The sequence below is a fragment of the Capricornis sumatraensis genome, chromosome 8 (assembly GCF_032405125.1).
Source record: "Capricornis sumatraensis isolate serow.1 chromosome 8, serow.2, whole genome shotgun sequence".
Classification (NCBI taxonomy): Eukaryota; Metazoa; Chordata; class Mammalia; order Artiodactyla; family Bovidae; genus Capricornis; species Capricornis sumatraensis.
The window spans coordinates 73321759-73345168 of NC_091076.1; the positions used below are offsets into that span (position 1 = coordinate 73321759).

At 42.5% G+C, this 23410-nt stretch overlaps 1 protein-coding gene across 2 annotated transcripts in view; it reads left to right on the top strand.

The window, feature by feature from the left end:
* Positions 1–23410, top strand: part of RPA1 (replication protein A1) — a 44428-nt gene that overhangs the window by 19878 nt on the left and 1140 nt on the right. Inside the window, exons 6-16 of one of the 2 annotated variants that reach the window (XM_068977157.1) lie at positions 6259–6351; positions 8621–8753; positions 10616–10718; positions 11952–12020; positions 12139–12331; positions 12820–12959; positions 13370–13518; positions 15948–16080; positions 18391–18567; positions 19113–19220; positions 22091–22177. In XM_068977157.1, coding sequence (XP_068833258.1) covers positions 6259–6351; positions 8621–8753; positions 10616–10718; positions 11952–12020; positions 12139–12331; positions 12820–12959; positions 13370–13518; positions 15948–16080; positions 18391–18567; positions 19113–19220; positions 22091–22177 — 1385 coding nt within the window. The remainder of the gene's footprint in view (positions 1–6258; positions 6352–8620; positions 8754–10615; positions 10719–11951; positions 12021–12138; positions 12332–12819; positions 12960–13369; positions 13519–15947; positions 16081–18390; positions 18568–19112; positions 19221–22090; positions 22178–23410) is intronic. The other variant, XM_068977158.1, reaches the window with a different exon arrangement.

Sequence of the window (23410 nt, forward strand, 5' to 3'; positions counted from 1 at the left end):
GGTGCTGGAAACTTATATTCTTGGATTTTTTTCGGGGATACAGTTAAATTATTCTTTTGGGATGTTGCTTTTAAAATTTGTTGGATGGGATCAGAGAGTGGCATTTATTCTGGGTCTGGTTATTCATAGTACAGAGGCAAGACCCGTCAGTATCCTACTCAATGCCCCGTGAATGTGAAGTTTTCCATTCTGGCTGTTAGGTACAGGTGCTGTTTCTAGCTTGTTGTAAGCACTGGACACTGATCCCCGAGGTCTTCTCAGATGGTTCTTTCTTTCCCTGGCTTCCGATAGTTTCCACACAGAGATCAGCCAACCAGTACTCTGCCGCCGACTCCTCGAGGGGAACCTTCCATCATCTCTGGAGGCCTTTCTCTGTGCAGCTGTCTTCTCTGGTGCTTTGTCCTGAGAACCCTCATGTCTTATTCCCCACATGCTCAATTCCATCTCCTTAACTCAGGGATTCCTCCATGCCCACTTCCTGTGTCACAGCCTGGAAACCCTCAGGGCTTCCAGTACTCTGGGGCAGTCACACTCGCCTTGTTTGTTTCCTCTGTCTCAGAATTACTGTCCTTTGTTGGTTAATGTCCAGCATCCTAAGAATCATTTGTCTCATGAATATTTTGCCTTCTTTTTGGTTATTTTTGGTGGGAGGGTCATCTTGGTCTCTTATTCTGTCGTGTCTTGTACATAGTTTTAAAAGTCAAATAGTTTTGCGAGTGTGTTCTTTGAAGCAAAACCAAAAAAACATTTCCCTGCCCACCTCTTCTTTGTCCTCTGGCTCCTATCCAGGGGCAGTTTATTTCAAATCTTAGAGCTGTTTCTCTGCTTTGTGTTCACGTAATTTGTCCATTAAAACTTGTATACTTTTCAAAGTTGAAATGTTAAGATAGACATATTTTTTAAATAAACAGTAATTTTTGTTTTAAATTTTGAGTAGATAATACAGTTACATCTTTCAGAAGGCAAAACTCTAAAATTAAATATTTAGAGAAATCTTACTCCTGCCCCTGCCTTCTCTTGACTTGTTCGTACTCACTGCTACCCTCTGTAGGTAACCAGTTTCAGTGGTTTCTTTTTGTCCTTCAAGGGATTTCTTAATGAAAATATAATCAAGTACATAAATTACGTATTTTCACTCATAATCCACTTTGCTTACACCAAAGGTAGGATTTTAGAAAAACAACACTGAACAGCTAGACAACTGTGTACACTATGTTGTCTGTCTTTTTTCAGTCCTGTTTTTGTTTTTTAATTTTAGCTTAGAGATATTTTCATATATATACTTAAAGATCTTCCTCATTTTTACGTATTTATTTGTTAACAGTATAGCATATTGTGTTGTATGACTATTCCATAGTTTAACCAGCCTTTTATTGATGGGCAGTTGGGTGTTTCCATACTCTGGCTATTAAGACAGTGCTGCAGCAGATAACCTTATACATATGCAGGTTTATGGGCAGAGGGGTTTTGATTGTTAAAGGTGAGATTGTTGGATCCATGGATAAATGCCTTTGTGGTAGGTAGATATGCTTGCGTTCCCTTCATAGGATAGTATCATTTTGCATTCCCACCAACAATATGTGAAAATACTTGTTTCTTCACAGCTATGCCAACAGAGTATGTTGTTAATCTTTTGATTTTTGTTGCAAATCAATCTGATAGATGAAAACTCAGATCTCAGTGTAGTGCTTAATTTGTATTGTGAGCAATATGAGCATCCTTTTAAATGTTTAATTAAGGGCTTTTTATTCTCTGAACTGTTGTGTTGTCCATTTTTCTTTTGTTTATCTTTTTCTTCTCAATTTTTAAGATATCTTTTTTAAAAAATAGAATTAGTCCTTCATCTCTGATACAAGTTAACAATGTCTTTCAGACTTTGCTTATGGTGGTTTTTTTTTTTTTTGCTGTGCAGCAGTTTTCTTTTGTTTTTATGAACTTGTATTTTCCAGGTTTTTTATTTTAATTGGAGGTTAATTACCTTACAATATTGTATTGGTTTTGCCATACATCAACATGAATCCGCCACAGGTATACACGTGTTCCCCATCCTGAACCCGCCTCCCTCCCCATACCATCCCTCTGGGTCATCTCAGTGCACCAGCCCCAAGCATCCAGTATCATGCATCGAACCTGGACTGTTTTCCAGCTTTTTAAGACTTTGGGTTTTTGAGCTGTAGTGGGAAAGGTCTTCCTCACGCCAGCGTTATAAAGGCAGTCACCCATGTTTTATTCTAGTGCTGGTGAGGCCTTGCTGTTTGTGTCTGAATCACCCGTGCTGCTTCTCTCTTACAGTTGTGATGTCTTTGTTTGTGGTGTTTTGGGCCTCACTTTCGCGTAATTTGCAATTTGTCTCTTTCCCCTAGCTTCACTGAAGATGCAGTCTGTATATGGGATGTTAGTTTATGGGACGAGGATTCATTCTTCCTGTCACTCTGTATGATTTTTAGGAGAAGGGAAGGTTTGGGACTTGGTCATCACCATGCTTCTTTCAGAAGTGGGGCCTTCTAGATTTTCATTTTTACCTATACCAAACGTATTAATTTGGTGTTTTACATTGGAAAAGGGAAGCTGCAGCCTATTCAGATAAAGTTTCAAGATATTAAATAGGAACATCACAGTTGTTTTGCAGTAGTAAAGTGTTTTTAAAATGAGCATGTAGGTTGTTTTATTCCCAGCTTTTAGGAAGGCAAGCCAAGACAAAGCAATACTTAGCATCTCTATGAAATCTCTGGATGCTGTAGGCTTGAGGGAGAGGTGCTTTGCCCAACTTACTACCTTTGGCCGGATTTCTTATGTTTTTTATGTTGTATTTAATTGACTGGCTGCTTTGAACATGTTGTCTTTCAGGGGCAGAGTATTTGAGGTAAAGATGGAGTTGAAAGGGGTGAAGGATAATTACCACTTGGGGTGAGGCCCGTAGAACTGTGGGAAGCACTCCTTTGTCCCAGTGCTCAGTTCCACTGGCCCGCCCTTCCTTTCTGTTAAAGTACAGAGGAATGAGGCAGAGATTTTGCTGTTCAAGAGTATTTGCTATTGAATTTCGTTGTAACTAGATCAATAACACATTGTTACTTGGGCCATCATGAAATAGCTTTGTTACAGTGACTACTACCTTATGGGTGTATTTCACAGAAATGGTTTCTAACTGTTTATTGGAAAGCAAAGAGACTGTTATTAGTAGAGAACTAAAGTTAGATTTGTATCCTCCCAGCACCTAACCCAGACCTGTAACATGTCAGGTGACCAGTAAAATTAACTCATGAGACCCAGTCCAGAATTAGGCAGAGGAATTCCGAAAGGTGCACTGAAATCGTCTCATGGTACTAGTACCACATTAAGTAAAGAGTGAAGATGCTTAGAGAATTTTTAAAGCATGAGAAGTAAAATTCAAACACAGCTCATGTTTCATTCAGTATTGTGTTGGATGGTTTTAAATATCCCATATTTACCATTATGTATTTATTTTAATCAGTATGTGTATTAGTCTTATGTACCTGTACTGTTTCTAACCATAATATCTTACTTAAGACTTAAATTTCTTAATATGTTGCTTAGTTATTAGTGTCACTCATCACTGAAAGATACTACTTGGAATTTTTTTCCAGCCTGACTCTGTTTATTTTCTACCAACAAGAAATCGTATTTATTGGATTGACTCTTCCTTATATTCTTTGTGGTTATTGTTAAGAAAGTAATTACTGGTAGAAACTGAGGTTTTTGTTAATCTGTATACTCTATTGTCTGTTGTCTAATTTTTCTCAGCTGTTATTTTACTATTAGTGGCTTTTTGTAACTACTGGATACTGTAGTTATTAGTTATGTTCTATATAATTATATTTCTGCCTGCCAGAATTGGTTGTTTAGAGTTAAAAATTAACTAGATGGCAGTGAAGTTGATTGGATCTAGTCCTACAGACCTGGGTTCAAGACAAGGTTCTGCCTCTTCCTAGCTGTGTGACTCTGGGCAAGTTACTTGACCACTTAAACCCACTTTTCTCATCTGTTAATTGGGTACAATTGTACTGTTTATATAGAGGGCTTAAGAGTAAGTGGAATAATGCACTTAACCTTATACCTGGTGCATTAAGTAAGCATTCAAAAAATTGTAGCTATTATGAGGTTGCCTATCACAGTGCCTAATTGGAGTCTTATTAAAATATACTAAATTTCATTGACTCTAAGAATCCAGTGGTTATAGAACTATGCTATTATATACTACTAAAAAGACATTTTAACATTAATTTTAACCCATATGTTAAATGTTTTAAAATATTGATCTCACAGCAGGTAAATAGATAAGTTACATTTTTAAAAAATTGTGGTAAAATACACATAAAATGTATGTCTTAGTCATTTTTAAGTGTATCGTTAATGACATTCAGTCCAGTCACATTTGTGCAGCCACCACTTCTATCCACCTCCAGAACTCTTCCATCATCCCAAACTGAAACCCTGCACCCATTAAACAATCACTCCCCACTCCCACCAGTCCCTGGTAACCACCCTTCTACTACAGATACTGCTTAAAAGTTAGTTACATTTTTTTTTTGTTAGTTACATTTTGATAGAAATTAACGTAAGAGATTGGCAAGATCCTGTGACCATGTCCTATTTAGCAAGATGCTTGGAGAAGCAGGCACGGTGGAGAGGAAAGGGACTTGAGAGTGTTGATGTGTTTGAGACTGTGGGAGCATGGGAGGAACTAGGGTGGAGTACAGAAGGGGTTGGTGTATCTTCGTGGTTCCACCTTTAACTGTTTAAATTATTTGATTTATTTGAATAAAATTTCCCGAAGCAGGTAAAAGTGCAGATTAATTTTTTTCCCAGTTATTTGGACTCAATACTGTTTGTGGAGCAATTCATCTTTTCCCTACTAATTTAAAGGAAGGTTCACTGTAGAATTTCAGAATGCTACTTCATAAGACACACTGTCTAAGGAGAACAGTTCTCCCATGCAATCTCTTGGGACACTGGAAGTTTAGAGTAATGGAAAAGCTGAAAAGCAGACACAAAAATTCATTGTTGATAATCTTGGCTCTTTTTCTATGTAAATAAGGCCTCTCAGTTCTCTCCATACAAAGAACTAAAGAGTTCTGTTTAACCCTTTTAATTTGATGCTAAATTTGTTTTACTCTAATGGCACAGTTAACTCTCATTTAGTGGTACCAGTTACGAGTAATATTAGCAGAAGGAAATAAAATCAGTGCACAGTGTGCCCATTTGCATTAAGGCCTTGGAAAACCCAGTAGGGAACAAACGCAGGGATGGAAGAAGCAGAGGCAAGGTGGCAGGCAGGGAGCTATTCTAGGGGTGCTCACTGTGTGTCTGTTCTTAGGGCTCTCTAGGAAATGTTTTGAGCTGCACTTGTGTGCCGCAAGCACTCTTGGTGATCAGCCCAGATTAGATTTGACTTCTACTTTTAGTGCCACTCACAAAGGCTACATCAGATTTCCTAAATTTTTTCTTTTAATTAGCGTATTTTAACATTCTTCAGTTTCATCAACATTTGTAGAAAGGGTGAGGGCCAAATAAATACTCTGATGGCATGGCCTTTTTTATTTTCTGCTTGAGAGACATGTTTGTTTCCCCTCCTTTTTCCTTTTAATCTCCCTGTCTCCCTGACACACCTGCTTCTGAACTCCATCCTCATCTCTCCTGCTGTGACAGTTCACTCGCACTGCACGGTACCTAAGGCACTTTCAACTCTTATTTTCCACCAACTGTCAGTTGCAAAATAAGGTTGCTTTGTTTGGAAGGGAAAGGGTAGAATCCTTTCTGAATGTCTTCTTTCCCTTTGAAGCAGGAGCACTTCAGAGACAATTGAACTGCTTTTAGGTTTTTGTTACCACCCAGCTTTTTCTTCTGATAGATCCTGCCGTGAACACAGTTCTGTTGATAACATCGATTTGTTGCTATGGAAATAGTGGTAATGTCACCGATTCAGCCCAGTGACTTTACTTCAGGTTCACGCAGGAGAAATGGGCAAGGCTTTAGGGGACAACCTCATTAAAACCGAAAGCCATCAATTATAAGCAGGTGAAAGGTAAATGGAGCCAACCTTTTAGGTAATGAAAACAAAAGTGAACCGCTAGCACTTTCGCTGCATGCAATCAAGTGCCCCAGCATGAATTCTGACCCAGGAGAGTCTTTGACAAAAATCACAAATTTGCACTTTCTCAGAATATTTCTTCTACTTAAGTTTAAATCTCTTAATGCAAATTATTGGCACTAAAATGGTCTTTCCCTTTTGATCTTCAGGACACGGACAGCAGCCAGTAGTTCCTCCTCCTGTCTCAGCAGCCAGTCCACCAACCAGCAGGCCCCAGCAACAGAATGGGAGCCCAGGAGTGGGTAAGGCTGCCACCCAAGGACGCGTGCTGATTGCGTGCGGCAGGCTTTTGAGTGATGGTTTGAAATTTAATCTGGGACTAAAGGGAGTTTTCACAATGCCACACATGACAGTTGCTTCTTGCGAAGAATAATTCCAGTTTTCATTGTAAAGTGTGTGATGGAAAAAAATGATTAAACACAGTCTTTTAAAGATACTTAATATGCTTTTCTTTAAAAAAAATCAGAATGATACACTATTCTCTGTTAATAATTTATCTGGTAGTTTCTCACTTAACGTCCTCTTGACTATGTGAATTGCATAACTTTTAAATTCTCGCCTTTTAACTCTCTAGGATCCACTCACTCATTTGGTTTGTCTCTCTCCAGGTTTCCCGTTTGGGGCTCTTGGGAGTATTTATCTTAGCTTGAAGACAGTATCATTTATGTTGGTCATAGGTCTTGCTTCTGTCTCATGGATGAGAAATAGTTTTTTCTTTCTGACTTTCTCTTCAGCAGGTCCTGAGAGACTATAATGGAATCACTTTGTTTACTCTCTGGCCTCTTCTTTAGGAACCCCTTCGTGTGTGATGCCACCAGTGAAAATTATGATTTGTAGAATTTGGTTGGAATTTATTTTTAGAGTTTCTTTTTTCTGTCACAGCTTCACACACACTTCCTCCCCTCCCCTCCCCTCAACGATTAGTTTCTATTCCTCAGTGCTAAGGTTCTAAAAAAAAAAAAGCAGGGTTAAGACGTCACTAGCATTTCTGTGAAACTTTCAGGAGGTATGTCCTTTTCCCCACTGGTCAGCCTTTGATGTTTTTATCTGCCTTGTAATAGCTCTCTTCCAGCCATCTCCCTTTACAAGTGGATCTATTTATATATAACGCTCCAATTATGTACTGTTGGAGGGAGGTGAGGAAATAGATTATCTAAAATGGTAAGTACCCCCAAAATACTCACTTTCTTAGGCTGAAATACAAATAGTATGTTATTCTTCTCCCCACTCTCTGACCCCCGACAGATTGATCCTTGTGTCTGTCTTTGGCTCATACTGAGATCCATTAAAAAATAAATAAATAAGTTAACGTTCCCTAAACACGTAACTGGATGCTGAAAGGAAAAGGACTGGAAGTGTATTGAGGGGGAACGGCCAGCATGCAAACTGGATGTGTATGTATTTTTATAATTGTATATTGCATACAAGATCGATATTCTGTACATACACATAAGATATTCTACAGACAGTGTGTGCTTCCTTGAGTTACCTTGAGGTGACTGTTAGTGCTGTGTGTGTAAGTCGTCTCTTGACTCCTGAGTTAGAAAATTTTAAGATCTGGGACAGTTTATGTCTATTTTTTACCGAGTGCTGTAAGTACCCAGAATAGTGTGGTGCTTGCTGTGGAAACTCAGTAAATAAATTCTGAATAATGGAAGACACGCGTTTCTACCCAGATGCCATGTTGAAGAAATACTTTGGTATAGAAGATATTAAATCATTGGACTAAATTATTGCTTCTGAACTTGGAGGTTGAATCGTAATAGAAACAGCGTGCATGTAAAGGCTTTCTTCTGCTTATAGGTGTTACATAATGACACATTCTTCCCAAGTGCAAGGCAGCTGCTTAGGCTTGGATGAAAAAGAGGCAAGAAGGGGCCACGATAGATAGCCAGTCCCCCCGACCCCTGTTCATCTTAAACAGAAGGCTGATTCGTTGCCCTTTGCTCCCAATTAAACCCAATCCCATAAACTTCATTCTAGATGATCTGTTCCTGTAAGACCAGTTGAGAGCTGGGAGTTTTCTGGGGGTGTTTTGAGGAGATTTGTTTGTAATAGGTACTCTTCACCTCAGATGGTTCCCCCACTGTGTCCCTTAATTCCCAGCCTTTCCTTCTTGCTTTCTCTTATGCAACCAGTGGCTTGTCTTCACTTCTCAGCCAAGGTTATTTTCTTTCTGCAACCTATTATCTTGCCTACTGATACAAGGGAAAAGTTTAAAGATTCATCTCTGAAATAGCAGAGTCTGGATTCATTACCTAATTATCTCAACCTCAGGATGTAAGTCAGCAGATTCAGCCCTGAACATCTGTACACCCAGCCTTCATTTTAGACCTCACTCTGGTCTCCCGTTTCAGTCTCTGTTTGATTTCCAGATCTTTTGATTATTTAAAAGGAAAACCTTGGCTTCTCATTTTATATGATGTCACTAGTAAATTAAGAGTTCTTACAAAACTTACCATAAAATTTAAATAAAATAATGATTGTCCTTCTCTGTATTTGATTTTAAAGCTTCCACTGCATCTAAAGCTTTTGGTGCCTCAAAGACATTTGGAAAAGCTGGCGGTACCAGCCAAGTGAACAGCTCTGGGGGAACACAGGCCAAAGTGGTGCCCATTGCCAGCCTCACCCCATACCAATCCAAGTGAGTTATTTCATAGAATACGTTTAGAAGGAACTTAGGAGTATAAGAGGTTGTTATGGGCTCTTGAGTTACTCATATGTGAACTTCAGGGTTACCATGCATAAAATAGGTTTCCTCCGTTTTTTTTTTTTTTCCAGAAGGGTTACAAATTGTGGCAACCTTTAACTATTTCATAATAAAATAATGGCAGAAAGAGCAATCAGCCATAGCCTATGGAACTTCATTCATTTTAAAAGAATTTGAAAATTAAAAGATTTAATGTTTTAAGGGGGGCTTCCCAGGTGGCTCAGCTGTGAAGACTCCGAGTGCCAGTGCAGGAGACGACAGGCGTGCGTACAATCCCTGGGTTGGGAAGATCCCCTGGAGAAGGAAATGGCAACCCACTCCAGTATCCTTGCCTGGGAAATCTCATGGACAGAGGAGCCTGGCGAGCTACAGTCCATGGGGTTGCAAAGAGTCAGATACGATTTAGTGGCTAAACAGCAACAACAGAGTTTTAAGAACCAGTTGCTAGTCTGATGAGTAAAAATAAATCTTTGTTCTAATTCAGAAGGCATTTCATCTTCTCATCAAATAAATAGATGACTTTCAGTCCAAAAATTATTACTACAATTTGGTTGGCTTAAAAGAATATGTGTGTACTGGAGCCTGTTATACAGAATGAAGTAGGCCGGAAAGAAAAACACCAGTACAGTATACTAACACATAGATATGGAATTTAGAAAGATGGTAACGATAACCCTATATGCGAGACAGAAAAAGAGACACAGATGTACAGAACAGTCTTTTCGACTCTGGGAGAAGGCGAGGGTGGGATGATCTGAGAGAATAGCATTGAAACATGTATGTTACCATATGTGAAACAGATCGCCAGTCCAGGTTTGATGCATGAGACAGGGTGCTCAGGGCCGGTGCACTGGGATGACCCAGAGGGATGGGATGGGGAGGGAGGTGGGAGGGAGTTCAGGATGGGGAACACAAGTAAACCCATGGCTGATTCACGTCATTGTATGGCAAGAACCACTACAATATTGTAAAGTAATTGGCCTCCAACTAAATTAAATAAATTTTTTAAAAAAAGAATGTGTTTGTGTCAACTGTATTCATATAAACTGAACAGATACTTCTTTTATATGATTCCTTTCATTAAAAATTTTAGCAGTTGAAAATTAGTGCTCTTCTCGAAATTCTTTCAGATATTATTTACTTATTTATTCTTCAGTTGTTGGCAATGTGAGGAAGGGCTGTTCCCCTGTGAAATGATGAGTAGGGTAGCTAATGTGTCCAGTAGCTACACGTGGGATGGGCACCAGGATTGGATATCAGACCTTGCGCCCCCCCCTTACTCATGGCTTCTGTCTATAATCATAGTGCTTGAGAGTGTTTTCTTTTGGTGGCTTAACCAATACCATGTTCCATACCCTTGTGTTTACATTCCATGTGCGCTGGACGTGAGACAGAAGTTTGACATCAGTTATATCAGTTCCTATAATTGAAAATAGCGGCAAAATATAATTGCTGGTATTACTGCATTTTCTAGCTTAGAACCTTTCATTAAGGGGATAGTGTTGCCTTGGTGATGCCTTTTGGAGAAGAGAAAGCGTTTATAAATTTACTTATTTGACAGGAGAATGAGTCAGTGTTAAATCACCTTGTGTGTTTTACTATTTGCTTATTCTATAAACTGTCAAACCTGGATGTCATCCTGGGGTTTTAATTAGCTGGATTAAAATACAGCTTCCCCTGGAAAATAGAATATGCATAAGGTAAGAAAGCCTCTAAGAAGATAATAGGGAGGGAACATTTCATATCTTTCCCAAGTAAGACTCCTGACACTAAGATTATCCATCTTTTATTTTTAGGTGGACTATCTGTGCTCGTGTCACCAACAAAAGTCAGATCCGCACCTGGAGCAACTCCCGAGGGGAAGGGAAGCTTTTCTCCATAGAACTGGTTGACGAGAGTGTGAGTATCTGTCAGGTGGGGAAAGAAGAGTCCTCAGCTCTGGGAAACAGAGGGCTTACCTCTGTGCAGGCCCGTGAGGTGAGAGATAACAGTAGGCCAAGAAGAAACATGCTTCTTGCTGCTGTTTTTCTTCTCTTGTAACCTTCTGATGCCGTCTGTGGGCACAGGGTTCAGTCATAAGTAAAACCCTTGGTCTCAGGCGGAAGCATTTATAGCAGTTGACATTAGTTTTCTAAATGTGAGTAGCCTCACAGGCAGGAGAAATCAGAGACATGTCTGACTTGCCAGGAGGCTTAGTCAAAGCCCCAAGAGGTGATGTCTCCTTGGGAGCCGCATGGAGCCCTGGGCCACAACAGAAGGCACGTGGCAGCCTTGACAAGTGATAAGTGGTTGGTTTTGCGAGAGATGCATTCTGGCAGTGCAGACTTCTGTGCTTTATGTAAACGAAACCAAACCACAATGGAGAGATGAAAAATCCAAGTAGTGGCATCTCAACAAGCGTCTTGTCATGCTATATCTCTGTCCATTCTTTTTACTTATAATCCCTAGTATATACTTCAGGCATTCTTTTCAAATGGCTGTATATTTCCTATTTGTTCAAACCTCTAAGGGGGCAGAAAAAAATAATTGGTTTTTTTTTTTTATTTGTTTCTGTTTTTTTTTTGAAGATGGGATAACACCGCCAATGTATTGACTGAGTCAGAATCCAACTTTTTTAAACCAAATTATTGGTCTCATCTGTCAGTTGGCTAAAAATTCAGCTGTTAATTTAAGTTTCTTCTCCATCTGTAGCATTTTGACTGACAGGAAAGTACAAGTGAAAATCCAATCACGAGCAACCTGAAAGTATGATTTATTTTAACATTTTTGGCAATGACTCTCGAGTATGAAGTAATTCCTTGATGGGTGCAAATGCGAGGGAAGCTGGTGAATCACGGCGGCCCAACACACTTCCCCGGGGGCTTCAGTAATGTCACTCATGTTCAAAATACATTTTTTTTTAAGGTTTCTAACTTGAGGTTTAATGAGGGACAGTAATGGGGATCAGCTAGTTAAACCTGGGTTGTTTCTTTGGAGTTAATAACTTGAACGTGTGACTGTGAACTATGTGTCTTCTGTGTTGACTGTGCTACTGTTTCAAAGATGTCATCTTGACACCAGAGTGTCCTATTTTTCACTGGTAGAACTGGAGCTCCATAGTTCTAACCTGCTCTCTCTCACACGCTTCTGCAGGGTGAAATCAGAGCGACTGCTTTCAATGAGCAAGCGGACAAGTTTTTCCCCCTTATTGACGTGAACAAGGTACGGCAGCGTGGCGTCTAGATCAGAAACGGCCGAGTGCTGGGGTGGGGACGGTGAAGGCTTTTTAGACCCGATTTGATGGCACATCCCACGTTCCACGGCGTGGCTTCTTTTGTAGGTCTATTACTTCTCTAAAGGCACCCTGAAGATCGCCAACAAACAATTCACAGCCGTCAAAAACGACTACGAGATGACCTTCAACAATGAGACTTCTGTCATGCCCTGTGAAGACGGTCGTCACTTACCCACAGTTCAGTTTGATTTCACGGGGATTGGCGACCTGGAGAGCAAATCTAAAGACTCACTTGTGGGTAAGTCTGTGATGAGAGCCAAGAGTGGTCATCGTTGGTCTCGCTTGCACCGCACATGGGGGCGGCGTGAGGCGAGTGCTCGCCGCTTCACTTTCGGTTGTGCTGTCACGAGAGCCTCGCCGTCTTTTTAGTTTTGTTTGTTTGTTTTTGGCTGTGCTGATCCTCGTTGCTGCGCAGGGTTCTCTCATTGCAGAGCGTGAGGGCTACTCTCTGGTCGCCACGAGTGGGCTTCTCATTCACTGCAGGGGCTTCTCGCTGCAGAGCACGGGCCATAGGGCACGCGGGCTTCAGTGGTCAGCGGCTCCCAGGCTCTAGAGCACAGACTCTGTAGTCGTGGCGCACAGGCTCAGTTGCTCTGCAGCGTGTGGGATCTTCCCAGACCAGGGATCGAACCCATGTCTCCTGCATTGGCAGATGGATTCTTTACCCCTGAGCCACCAGGGAAGCCCTTGACCATTTCTTACTAAAACGCCGTGCTTGTGTCTTAGACATAATCGGGATCTGCAAGAACTACGAAGATGTCACAAAAATCACAGTGAAGTCTAACAACAGAGAAGTCTCGAAGAGAAATATCTATCTGATGGACATGTCAGGGAAGGTGGTGAACGCTACCCTGTGGGGAGACGATGTAAGTGCTCGCGTTGAGTGGCGGGAGTGTGTGCAGAAAGGTGGGGACACAAAGAGCTTCCTGGGTGGTCTTGCCTCAGGAGCTGTGGGGCGTTGGCCATGTCAGCTGGGTAGACCCTTCCTCTTGAAGGTTTGGGCTCTCTGGGGAATATTTGAAAGCCTTTGTGATTTACTTCTGTGAGATTTGCTGTGATTTCGGTTTTACATAGTGAAATTTGCTCTTTCCTGTAACTCTCGGTTAGTTTTGATGCATCTCTGAGCAGATTCTTGTGTGTGAGGTTATCTTGTATTGAGTCCATGTAGCATTTATTGCATTCACTCTTCTATTGGCTGTTTTCTTTGTTTTTTATAAAAAAACTTTGTGTTCTTCCTGCCATTGACACTTGTTTGTTTGTTGTTTCTGTTATGCAGGCTGATAAATTTGATGGTTCTAGACAACCTGTGATGGCCATCAAAGGAGCCAGAGTTTCTGATTTTGGTGGACGGAGCCTCTCTGTACTATCTTCAAGCACCATCATTGTGAACCCTGACATCCCAGAGGCCTATAAGCTTCGTGGATGGTAGGTTTTTATGGGGCTCAACACAGGGGCTATTTGAACTTGGGCTTGGAGAAGAACTGGTTCTTTTGGTTCCTACAATCAGCATGTGATCTGTCTGCCAAGCAGAGGGCTCTGTTACTAAATGGAGCAGTTCCTATATTTCTTGGAGGCATTATGCCTTCTGAGAGGATGGCTCTAAAGGCCTTAAACTGACAAACCTGTAATCCCACGGCAAACCTGGAGAGTCACAGGGAGCAATTAGGACAGGAACGCTGCCCGCCGACCTTGAGCCTGCGAAGCAGGTGAAGACGAGCTGGAGCAGCTTTGTGCTAGAGCTCCGTGAGTGGAGGTGTCTTTCATTTCACGGCTCAAAGCCGTGGGTCTCTGTGGGTGGAGGCGGGTGGGGGCTAGGCGTTCTTGTTCCATCTAGACTCCGGTGCCGATCGCATCTTCTAGTGTGTATTCACCAGACTCTGATCGAGTGCGGTGGGCACAATGGGCTTTTGTGGGCAGTATGTTGCTATTCACAAAGCACTTGGGATGAGGAGAACCTACTAAAATCTCCTCCTTGTGTCTAGCTATTTAGGGTGTTAAAACTCTGCCTCAATAGAGCACTTCAAACTGAAACCTGGTATGCAGGCATTGATGTGGTCAGGGGAAAAAAGCCCTGGAACTCGCTTGAGCTTATAAGCTACAGGGTGGGAGTAGGTGGGTGTTGATTTCCAACCATGTCTTAGGGTTTGAGTGACTAGAGAGTTGGCTTGTATGACATACTCCCCACTTTTCTTTGAGCTTAATGTGAACCAGTAGCACTCCTATCTGAATAGTTTCATGACATGTCTAAGGCTTCCCTGGTGGCTCTGTCGGTAAAGAATCTGCCTGCGATGCAGGAGACCTGGGTTTGATCCCTGGAGAAGGGAACGGCTACCCACTCCAGTATTCTTGCCTGGAGAATCCCATGGGCAGCGGAGCCTGGTGGGCTGCAGTCCATGGGGTCACCAAGAGTCGGACACGACTGAGTGACTGACTGACACACAGGACACATCTCCTGGCATGGCCATGTCGCTTAAGCCAGCCTTGTGCGTGTGGTCCATGTGGGTCCATGTTTAGCTTTTCTGGTAGCTGGCTTTGCATTATAGCGCAGGGCCCTTTCATTAACAAGCTGACCGGAAGGAACCACGGCTTTGGTTTGTCCTTGCTGCTTGATTTCCCATCAGGCTCTGGGGCACAACCACAGGTTAATTGCCCACATTAAGGTCTTCATAGTTTACTTGTCGATGACTCTGATCCCAGTCAACATAAAAAGACACGGCTGTCCCTTGAGTAAGGCAGCTTGGTGTTGATCAGAAAGGAGCTCGGTGTGTCCGCCCCCCCAGGCACGGTCTGGAGGTGTCTAGATCTCTGTTGCAGCACTGTGGAGTTTCTGCTGTAAGAAGGGCTGCCTCTCTCCCTGTTCTGTTGACTCCTGATGAGCTGTCTTTGGTGGCAAATGTCTCCTCAGAGTTTTTGAAACTGTAAACTTGTGTTGCTAGTCAAGGTGAAATAGGTTTACGGACCTTGCTGTGCCTCTGTGACAGATTTAGCCGCTTACCTGGCAGAACAAAAAGGCAATTGTCTGCAGCTTAGGGCAGCATCCGTTCTGTCCCACGCTCTCGGTTTACGGAGCCTTTTCTGTATGTGGTTACTTTTACTTATCCTCCTTTTGGGTGACATTGGTGTGTTTTCAATCTCAGCCTGCCTCTTTCCTGACACAAGTGTGCTTCTGACACACTCCTCTCGGGGGTCCTTTCCTTCATGTTAGCTGATAATGTGATCAACTTTATAATAATCTAACATAATTTAATTTCAACTTTCATTCTGGCATAAGTAAAATCTCACTAAGAAGGTCAGTCTACAGGGAAACAGGTAAATACCTTCTAATAAATTACTTTTGATTGTATAATCTTTTGAAATTATACCAGTCTTAAAAGATCTGGGAACATTTTTTGCTACCCCATTAAAATATGTCAACTGTCCCTTTCTGGCCTGGTACATTTCAGCGGTGAGAAAAATGCAGCTGCTGAGCAAGAATGAGCATCAGTAGCTCAAAGAACTATACCAGGGCTCTCCATTGTTGCTTGTTTTGTTGTTGACTTTCCAGGTTACTGTTTTTTTAGGCACTTGGGCCATCTGGCCAGTGTTGATAGCAAGGCTAATATAAGTAAAGGTTCTGTGGCAGTTTGGCACTGTCTTTCGTGACCACTGGGAGGCGTCAGAGCAATTGAGATTTAAAAGAGGCCACTCCGTTTCTTCAGTAGACTTGAGATACAATAAGGAAGAGGCCACCTTCAGCCCCACTTGGCCATGACCTGTGAACAGTTGGATGGGGAGCGAATAGCCTAACCTGGCACATAGAAACAAGTATCACATTCAGTATGCATATGTAGGGCCTGTTATTCTTTGTTTTTCAGGTTTGACTCAGAAGGACAAGCCTTAGATGGCATTTCCATCTCTGATCTAAAGAGTGGAGGAGCAGGTGGGAGCAACACCAACTGGAAAACTTTATATGAGGTCAAGTCGGAGAACCTGGGCCAAGGTGACAAGGTATCTGCATTCCTAACTTTCTCCACAAAAGCATGCACAATGTGCGAGAGGATGAGTTTTCAGGTCCAATTTCTGATAACCAGCTGTTAGACCTTAATCCAGAGCTATGATTCTTACCTGGGCTGATGGCTAAGGATGCCAGCCAGAGTGAGGGAGCCATGCTTTCTAATAGGAGTATGTTATATCCCTCAGGTCAGTTGAGGCACAAAGATGCCCAGAGCTGTGTCTTAGAGAGTTGTGTAGTTCTTGGAGGGACCTCAACGAAGCAGTAGTAATCAAGTTGCGCGTTAACATGAACCGCATTCAGGTCCATACTCCTTTTCTGGGATTGTTCCTGCAGACTGAAATGCCTGCAGACCAGAAAGGCAGCTTTTGCGATTACCGCTCACACTGAGCGTTAGTGAGTTTCAGCAGCAGGCATGGAGTGGATTGCGTGTACCCTCGCTGGGTATAGAAGACGAGCCTCTCGGGGGCTGAGCAGCCCTGGCACCCTCTGACAAGACGTGACTGGTACTTGACTGGAGTTGCAGCTTCCCTTTCAATGTTTGTGTTTGATGGCCCCCGCCCCCCATCTTGCTCTGAGTCTGTATTCTGTCCACAGTTCAAGATTTAAATCATTTATTTCTGCTTTATGCTCCCACAACCAGTAATTCCTGCTTTATTATTTTCATATTGTACAATATGGTTTTTATTCCTTACTGTCTCATTTCACAATACATTCTTATCCATCATTGTCAATGACTGCAACTCATAATGCTGTTACACAGTGTCCTGAGACTTAAATGTTGGACAGATCTGTGTCACTCTGGGTTTTCTTGTCAGCCAGTTTCTTTCTTAGACCTAAGGGTAGACAGTAGGTAACAAGGAGTCGGGCCTAGAGAGTACCTATTCACACCCAAACTTTCAAGTCACACTTTGAATCGGGCCCTTACCTGGAAATACAGAAAAACCCTTCAGGCATTCTCCTGGAAGATTCCCCTTCAGTAGAGCAGGAGTCCCCAACTCCTGGGCTGCAGACCAGTACTGATCCACAGCTTGTTAGGAACCAGGCCACACAGCCGGAAATGGGCTGCTCCCTGTTGCTTGCATTGCTGCCTGAAACATCCTGTCTGTGGAAAAATAGTCTTCTACCAAAATGGTCCCGGGTGCTGAAAAGGTTGGGGACCACTGCTCTAGAGCCTTTTAGAGTGAGGGTTCATCTGGCCCTGAGTTCAGAGTACACCCAGAGGGAACTGCTCACCATCCTCCAAAATTATTCGTCCTGTACCCTTTCCATGACAGTTAAAAGGCAAAGCAAATAGCAGCAACAGAAAGCCTATGCTTGTGACTTGGTCCTTGCCACATTTACTTATCAGTGCTGTCTCCACTTTGAAGGCACTTGTTCAGTCTTTTTGCATTCTACTGAACTTGATGACTTAGACCAGGGGTCCACAAACAGGCCCACGGGCCATATCTAGCCTGCCGCCTATTGTAAGTACAAATGCATTGAAACCAGCCACCCGCTCTCATCTCTAGACTGTCTGTGGATGGTCTTGCACCCCAGCAGCAGGACGAGTAGCTGCAACAGACTGTGACCTGATGGCTTGTAAAGCCTGAGATAGACGCTGTCTGGCTTTTTACAGAAAATGCTTGTTGACCAAAGACAAAGTTGAATCGAGATGCTCGAAATCGCTGCTATTGTTTTTAACACAGGAGGACTGGTTGAAGATAACTGTGCTAGAGTTCACTGTGTCACTCTGTATTTCCTGGTTCTGTTACCTTCGGAGGGGCAGAGGAACAGGAGCAACAAGATCAAGATCTCTTGAAGTCTTTTTCTTTCATGTAGTCTATTTCAGTTTTAATTAAATAGTTTAGTCTAATTTAGAATTAAGGACTTCCCTGGTGGCTCAGACAGTAAAGAATCCACCTGCAATGCGAGAGACCTGTGTTCGATCCTTGAGTTGGGAAGATCTCCTGAAAGAGAGCATGACAACTCACTCCAGTATTCTTGCCTGGAGAATCCCCATGGACAAAGGAGCCTGGTGGGCTAGTCCATGGGGTCACAAAGAGTCAGACACCACTGAGTAACTAAGCACAGCACAGTTTAGAATTAACTTCTTTATTATTAAGAAGTAATATGCTTTAGAACTTGGTTTGTTATGCTTCTGGATTTTGTAGTCAGTTCAAGTAACCTCTAAAACTATAGAACGAATTATCCCTTGTAATCACATTGTGAGAATATGCAAACGCTTACCCCTCATATGTCAGGGCAGATCCAGTCCTGAACTTTGGTCTGTGCTCTTTGCCTCATGCCACTCTCTTCTCCTGAAGCCTGACTATTTTAGCTCTGTGGCAACCGTGGTGTATCTTCGCAAAGAGAACTGTATGTACCAGGCCTGCCCAACTCAGGATTGTAACAAGAAAGTGATCGACCAGCAGAACGGATTGTACCGCTGCGAGAAGTGTGACAGTGAATTCCCCAATTTCAAGTACCGCATGATCCTGTCAGTAAGTAGAATGGGTGCATGAGGACCGCTCTGGTGTTTCTTGTCCCTGTGAAGCTCCCGGTACTGTGGAGACTGGCTTGTTTCTCAGTTCAGGCTTTCAGATTGTCTGGGGTGCACAGCACTGACTGAGAGCAGTCTTAGGGAGCACCTCCTGGTGACTGAAGGGTGTACAGTTTAAAATGCAGAAGACATTGGAGACTCATTCAAAACCTTTAGTCCAAAGCCCCTTGCAGCTGGAGGGCCTCTGAGTCCAGTCTGCCCGGATCCTGCATCTGAAGGTGATTTTTGTTGGGCTGTATCTCCCCTGAGAACTGAAATCACACGTCCACACCATATCACGTTCCTGCTGTGATCTACACTTAACATTTTGAACTTCTCTCTTGGATGCTTTTTACGTTCTTTGGAAAGAACATAGCTATTTGGTGGAATCGGCTCTTTTCCCTAGAAACTCTTGGAAGGAGTGGAGAAAGTCAATCTCCCAGTCTCCTTAGTGTGTCTTCCTTTTGTTATTTCTTTGGTGTAATGATGTGAAGTTGTGTTTTTTAGGTCAATATTGCCGATTTTCAAGAGAATCAGTGGGTCACATGTTTCCAGGAGTCTGCAGAGGCCATCCTTGGACAAAACACTGCGTATCTCGGGGAGTTAAAAGAGAAGGTCGGCCATGTCCTGTATCATTACTGTAGTAGTTCCCATGCTGTGACTTACCTGTTTTTTGCTCTGATAATTGTTGGTCTATTGCTGGTGGGTGTTGTACAGCGTCTCTCACTGCTGACTGTGAGAGCTCATCTAATTCTAATTGTGTCCACCTTGGATGTGCTAACAATGAGGTGATGAAGTCATGTGTATAAAATTCTTTAAAACCAGCCCTTTCTAAGTAGAAAGCACTTCTTCCCCCTGTTTCTAAGAGTCGGTGTGCCTGCAGTCACTTGAGATCTGGAAGTATCTTCTGAAGTGAGCTGAAGTCCAGATGCCTTTATTTTTTGAGTCTGTAATAATAAACTTTAAGTCCATTGTGGTCTCCCCATTATGGTTTATCCTGGGATGTTGACTAGTTCCCTGTGCTTTACAGTAGGACCTTGGTACCCACCCATTCTGTATGTGATGGCTTGTCTCTCCTAGCCCCAAGCTCCCAGTCCATCCCTCTCCACCCACTCCCCCACCCCCCATGATAACCGTGTCTTGAGTCTGTTTCTGAGTGTCTTGAGTTTGTTCCCTGTGTCTTGAGTCTGTTTCTGCCCCCTAGACAGGTTCATTTGTGTCATGTGTTAGATTCCACATGTAAACAGTGTTCTGTGGTATTTGTCTTTTTCTGACTTTGCTTAGTGTGATAATCTCTTATATCCATGTTGCTGCAGATGGTATTATTTCATTCTGTTTTATGGCTGAGTAGTGTTCCCATGTGTATCCGTACCACATCTTTATTCAATGTGCCTTTTTAAAGTAATAAACACTTCTCTGAAAAGTTGAGTCAAATCCTGGTTTAAATTCACGTATAAGGTATGTGCTTCTTTCAGAGTGTCAGATATGTTCTTACAAAGTAACTTTCTTTCGTAAGGTCACTTTCTCCATTTAATTTTTATAAAAGAGTATTTTCACATAGTAGTTTTGTTTAATTCAAGGACTAGATTACTAGTTATCCTAAAGTTAAGAAAGATGTTTGCTCAGATAAAACATACAAAGACCAATAAAAGCTATAGTTTCTGGGCCACACAAATTAGTATCTGTCTATATAGATTTTTCTCCCCCATTGTCCTCCAAATCGGTTAGGATACTTGTAAAAGCCAGTAGCAAAAAAGGATTTGTCATTTGTTTTGGGGTGTGTGCGTGTGTGTTTTTTCTTTTCCTGTCTTCTGTTCATTTAGCTCTGCCCTTTTGTCTCTTTGAAATTGTCCATGAGCTCTCTGAAAATAATCCCAACAAGCCCTTTTACAGAAATAACTGGAATTGACTTTAAAGTATGATGGTATCTTTTATCTGTTTTGCCTGGTCCTCTATTTTCATATCAGCTTTTAAGGCTCGAGGCAGCCTTTCAGGATTTTTTATGGGCTTATTACATTTGACTGGTTTTACTGCCAGTGAATGAGGACATATAGGAACTCTCCCCTCAGGAATCATAATATTCTTGGAGTATGCGCTCCACGCTTTGACTAATCTTGAAAGAATGATGGCAGCTGGTACAATTTTCTGAAGGTTTAACACATTGTTTTATTTACATACCCAAAAGCCTGAGGACTCTGTGTGTGTGTGTGTGTGTGTATGTTTGTAGTAACCTTTATATAAAGAGTTCTATATATAACAAAGCTATTTTCATGTTCCAAGTGGCTTGCAAATAATACTTGACTGATATGAACTATTAATTTTATTAAAAGTTCTTGTACATTTATTTTATGCATATTTGTGTAAAATGCTTTCTCTAATCCCTCCGTTTACCAGACTTTTTTTTTTTAATTCAGAAGCTTAATCAAATAGTATTTGAGAGGCCAGTAAGAGAGAACTGTGAATTTTAAACTTCTTCCCTAACTTTTGCCCACTTCTCCTGTCTCCTTGACTTACTACATCTGTAAATCCAGAGGCTGAAATAATGTATATATGACAACTTGAACTTTTTTCCTGAGTCCTCGTCCATTCTTAATTTCTTCTGAAGATTCTGAGCCTCAGATCTATTCCATCACAGATTTTGAAAGTTTAGAAATGTGTTTAAGAGTGTTTCAGTTTTTTTCTATTGTGATAAAATATACATAAAATTTACCATTGTGAGTGAGTGAGTGAAAGTCGCTTAGTCGTGTCCCACTCTTTTGCGACCCCATGGACTATATCAGTGAACCAGTGAAGTTGCTCAGTCGTGTCTGACTCTTTGCAATCCCATGGACTATAGCCTACCAGTCTCCTCCATCCATGGAATTTTCCAGGCAAAAGTACTGGAGTGGGTTGCCATTTCCTTCTCCACTGGATCTTCCCGACCCAGGGATTGAACCCAGGGAAGCTGCATGGACTATACAGCCCATGGCATTCTCCAGGCCAGAATATGGAGTGGGCAGCCTTTCCCTTCTCCAGAGAATCTTCCCAACTCAGGGATTGAACCCAGGTCTCCTCCATTGCAGGTGGCTTTACCAGCTGAGCCACCAGGGAAGCCCACATGTATAAGTTCACCGGCATTAAAATACCTTCATATTGTTGTCCAGCTGCCACCATCATCCAGCTGTAGAACTTTTTCATCCTCAGCTGAAACCCTGTACCCATCAAACACTAACTGTCTGTTGCCCCTGGCAGCCATCATTCCACTTTCTGTCTGTATGAAATTGAGTACTCTAGGTAGAATATTTTAATTTTTAATAAAATTCTACCTAAACAGTTTTATGCGATGAAATGTCACCTATATATTAGTCATTCCTAAGAAATTTCAAGCCACTGGGAGGTGATCATTTTCTCAGAGATTTTCCTCCAAGTCTTTTTAAAAACCGTATAGATAATTTCAGGTGGTCTGGTAGTTTCCATGCCGACAGTTTTACGTTTTGTTTCTGCAGAACGAGCAAGCATTTGAGGAAGTTTTCCAGAATGCCAACTTTCGATCTTTTACGTTCAGGATCAGGGTCAAACTGGAGACCTACAACGTAAGTAGCGTCACCCGCGGTGCGTGAGGGTAGCAGCATAGAACTGCTGTCTGTCACCCACAACCCCACTACAGTGTTAGCTGTCAGTTCCTCGCTTACTGTGTTCCAGACCCAACTCATAACACCCTGCATGTATTACTCACTGAGTCACACCAACACTAGGGTGCAGTTACCATCTCTGTTTTCAGATGAGCAAACAGACCAAGAGAGAGGTTAGGGGTCTTGTCCAGTATTAACATCCAAGGAAAACATGCTGTGTGGCCTTTTCAGTTAAAACCTGGGGGATTTTGGTTTGTGTCCTGACAGACACAAACCCCATCTTCCCCATGGTTTGGGTTCTAAAGTTAGTATATGAGAGAAAGACCACATGTGGTTAACATTATCTTGAAAATTCCTTTAATTGCTCATAACATCATACAATTGTAAAATCATGAAAAAACAGCCTTTATTGAGTGCTTACTATCTGCCAGATACTGTTCCCCACCCTTTGCATACTCTGTCTCCATTCATCCTAGCAGCAACCCTGTGTGAAGGAACTATTGTTGCCTGCGTTTTGCCAGTGAAAAGCTGTAGTTATGGAGAATTGAGTAACTTGCCTAAATTCATACGCTAGCAAGTGGCAGAGCTGATAATTGCATGTAGGCAGTCCAGCCTCAGAGCTCTACACATGCTTAGAAATCTGACTGGGTTTTGTAGGTACAGAGCTGGAGTGTGCAGGCCCTGAGCTGGCCTCACCCCAGTCTGCCTCTGAAGGCGCTGTCCAACCTGGTGAACAGGCGACAGGAGAATTCAGAAAACCTTGCTTGTTTCAGGATTTGCTTGCTCTGCTTTCTTGTCAGGCCTGAACCCTAATACCTGCTAACAGCTGTGTCTGGTTTTGTGAGCATTAAATGAGCCTCTCGATGTCAGCAGTGTGGTGTCAGGGTGGGATGGGGATGGTCGAGGGGGAGGGGTGGAAGGGTCACTGGTCCCCGTGTGGCGTGGGCAGGGGTGGTGAAGGGCAGCGAGGTCGCCTCTCACGGAGCTGAGACAGGCCATGGCAGGCTTCGCCCTCTGCTGCGAGCACGGCTGCTCTCCCACCGCCTGCTCACAGAGCCCGTGGCGTAGCTTTAGCAAGCCACTGTCTTCTGGGCTCCCGCTTCTGGCTCTGTAAAGAGAACAGGTAGGACTTGAAGAGCCCGCTACGGTCTGTCACACTTGGAGTCCAGGTTTCCAAGTTTCTGGGACCATGAG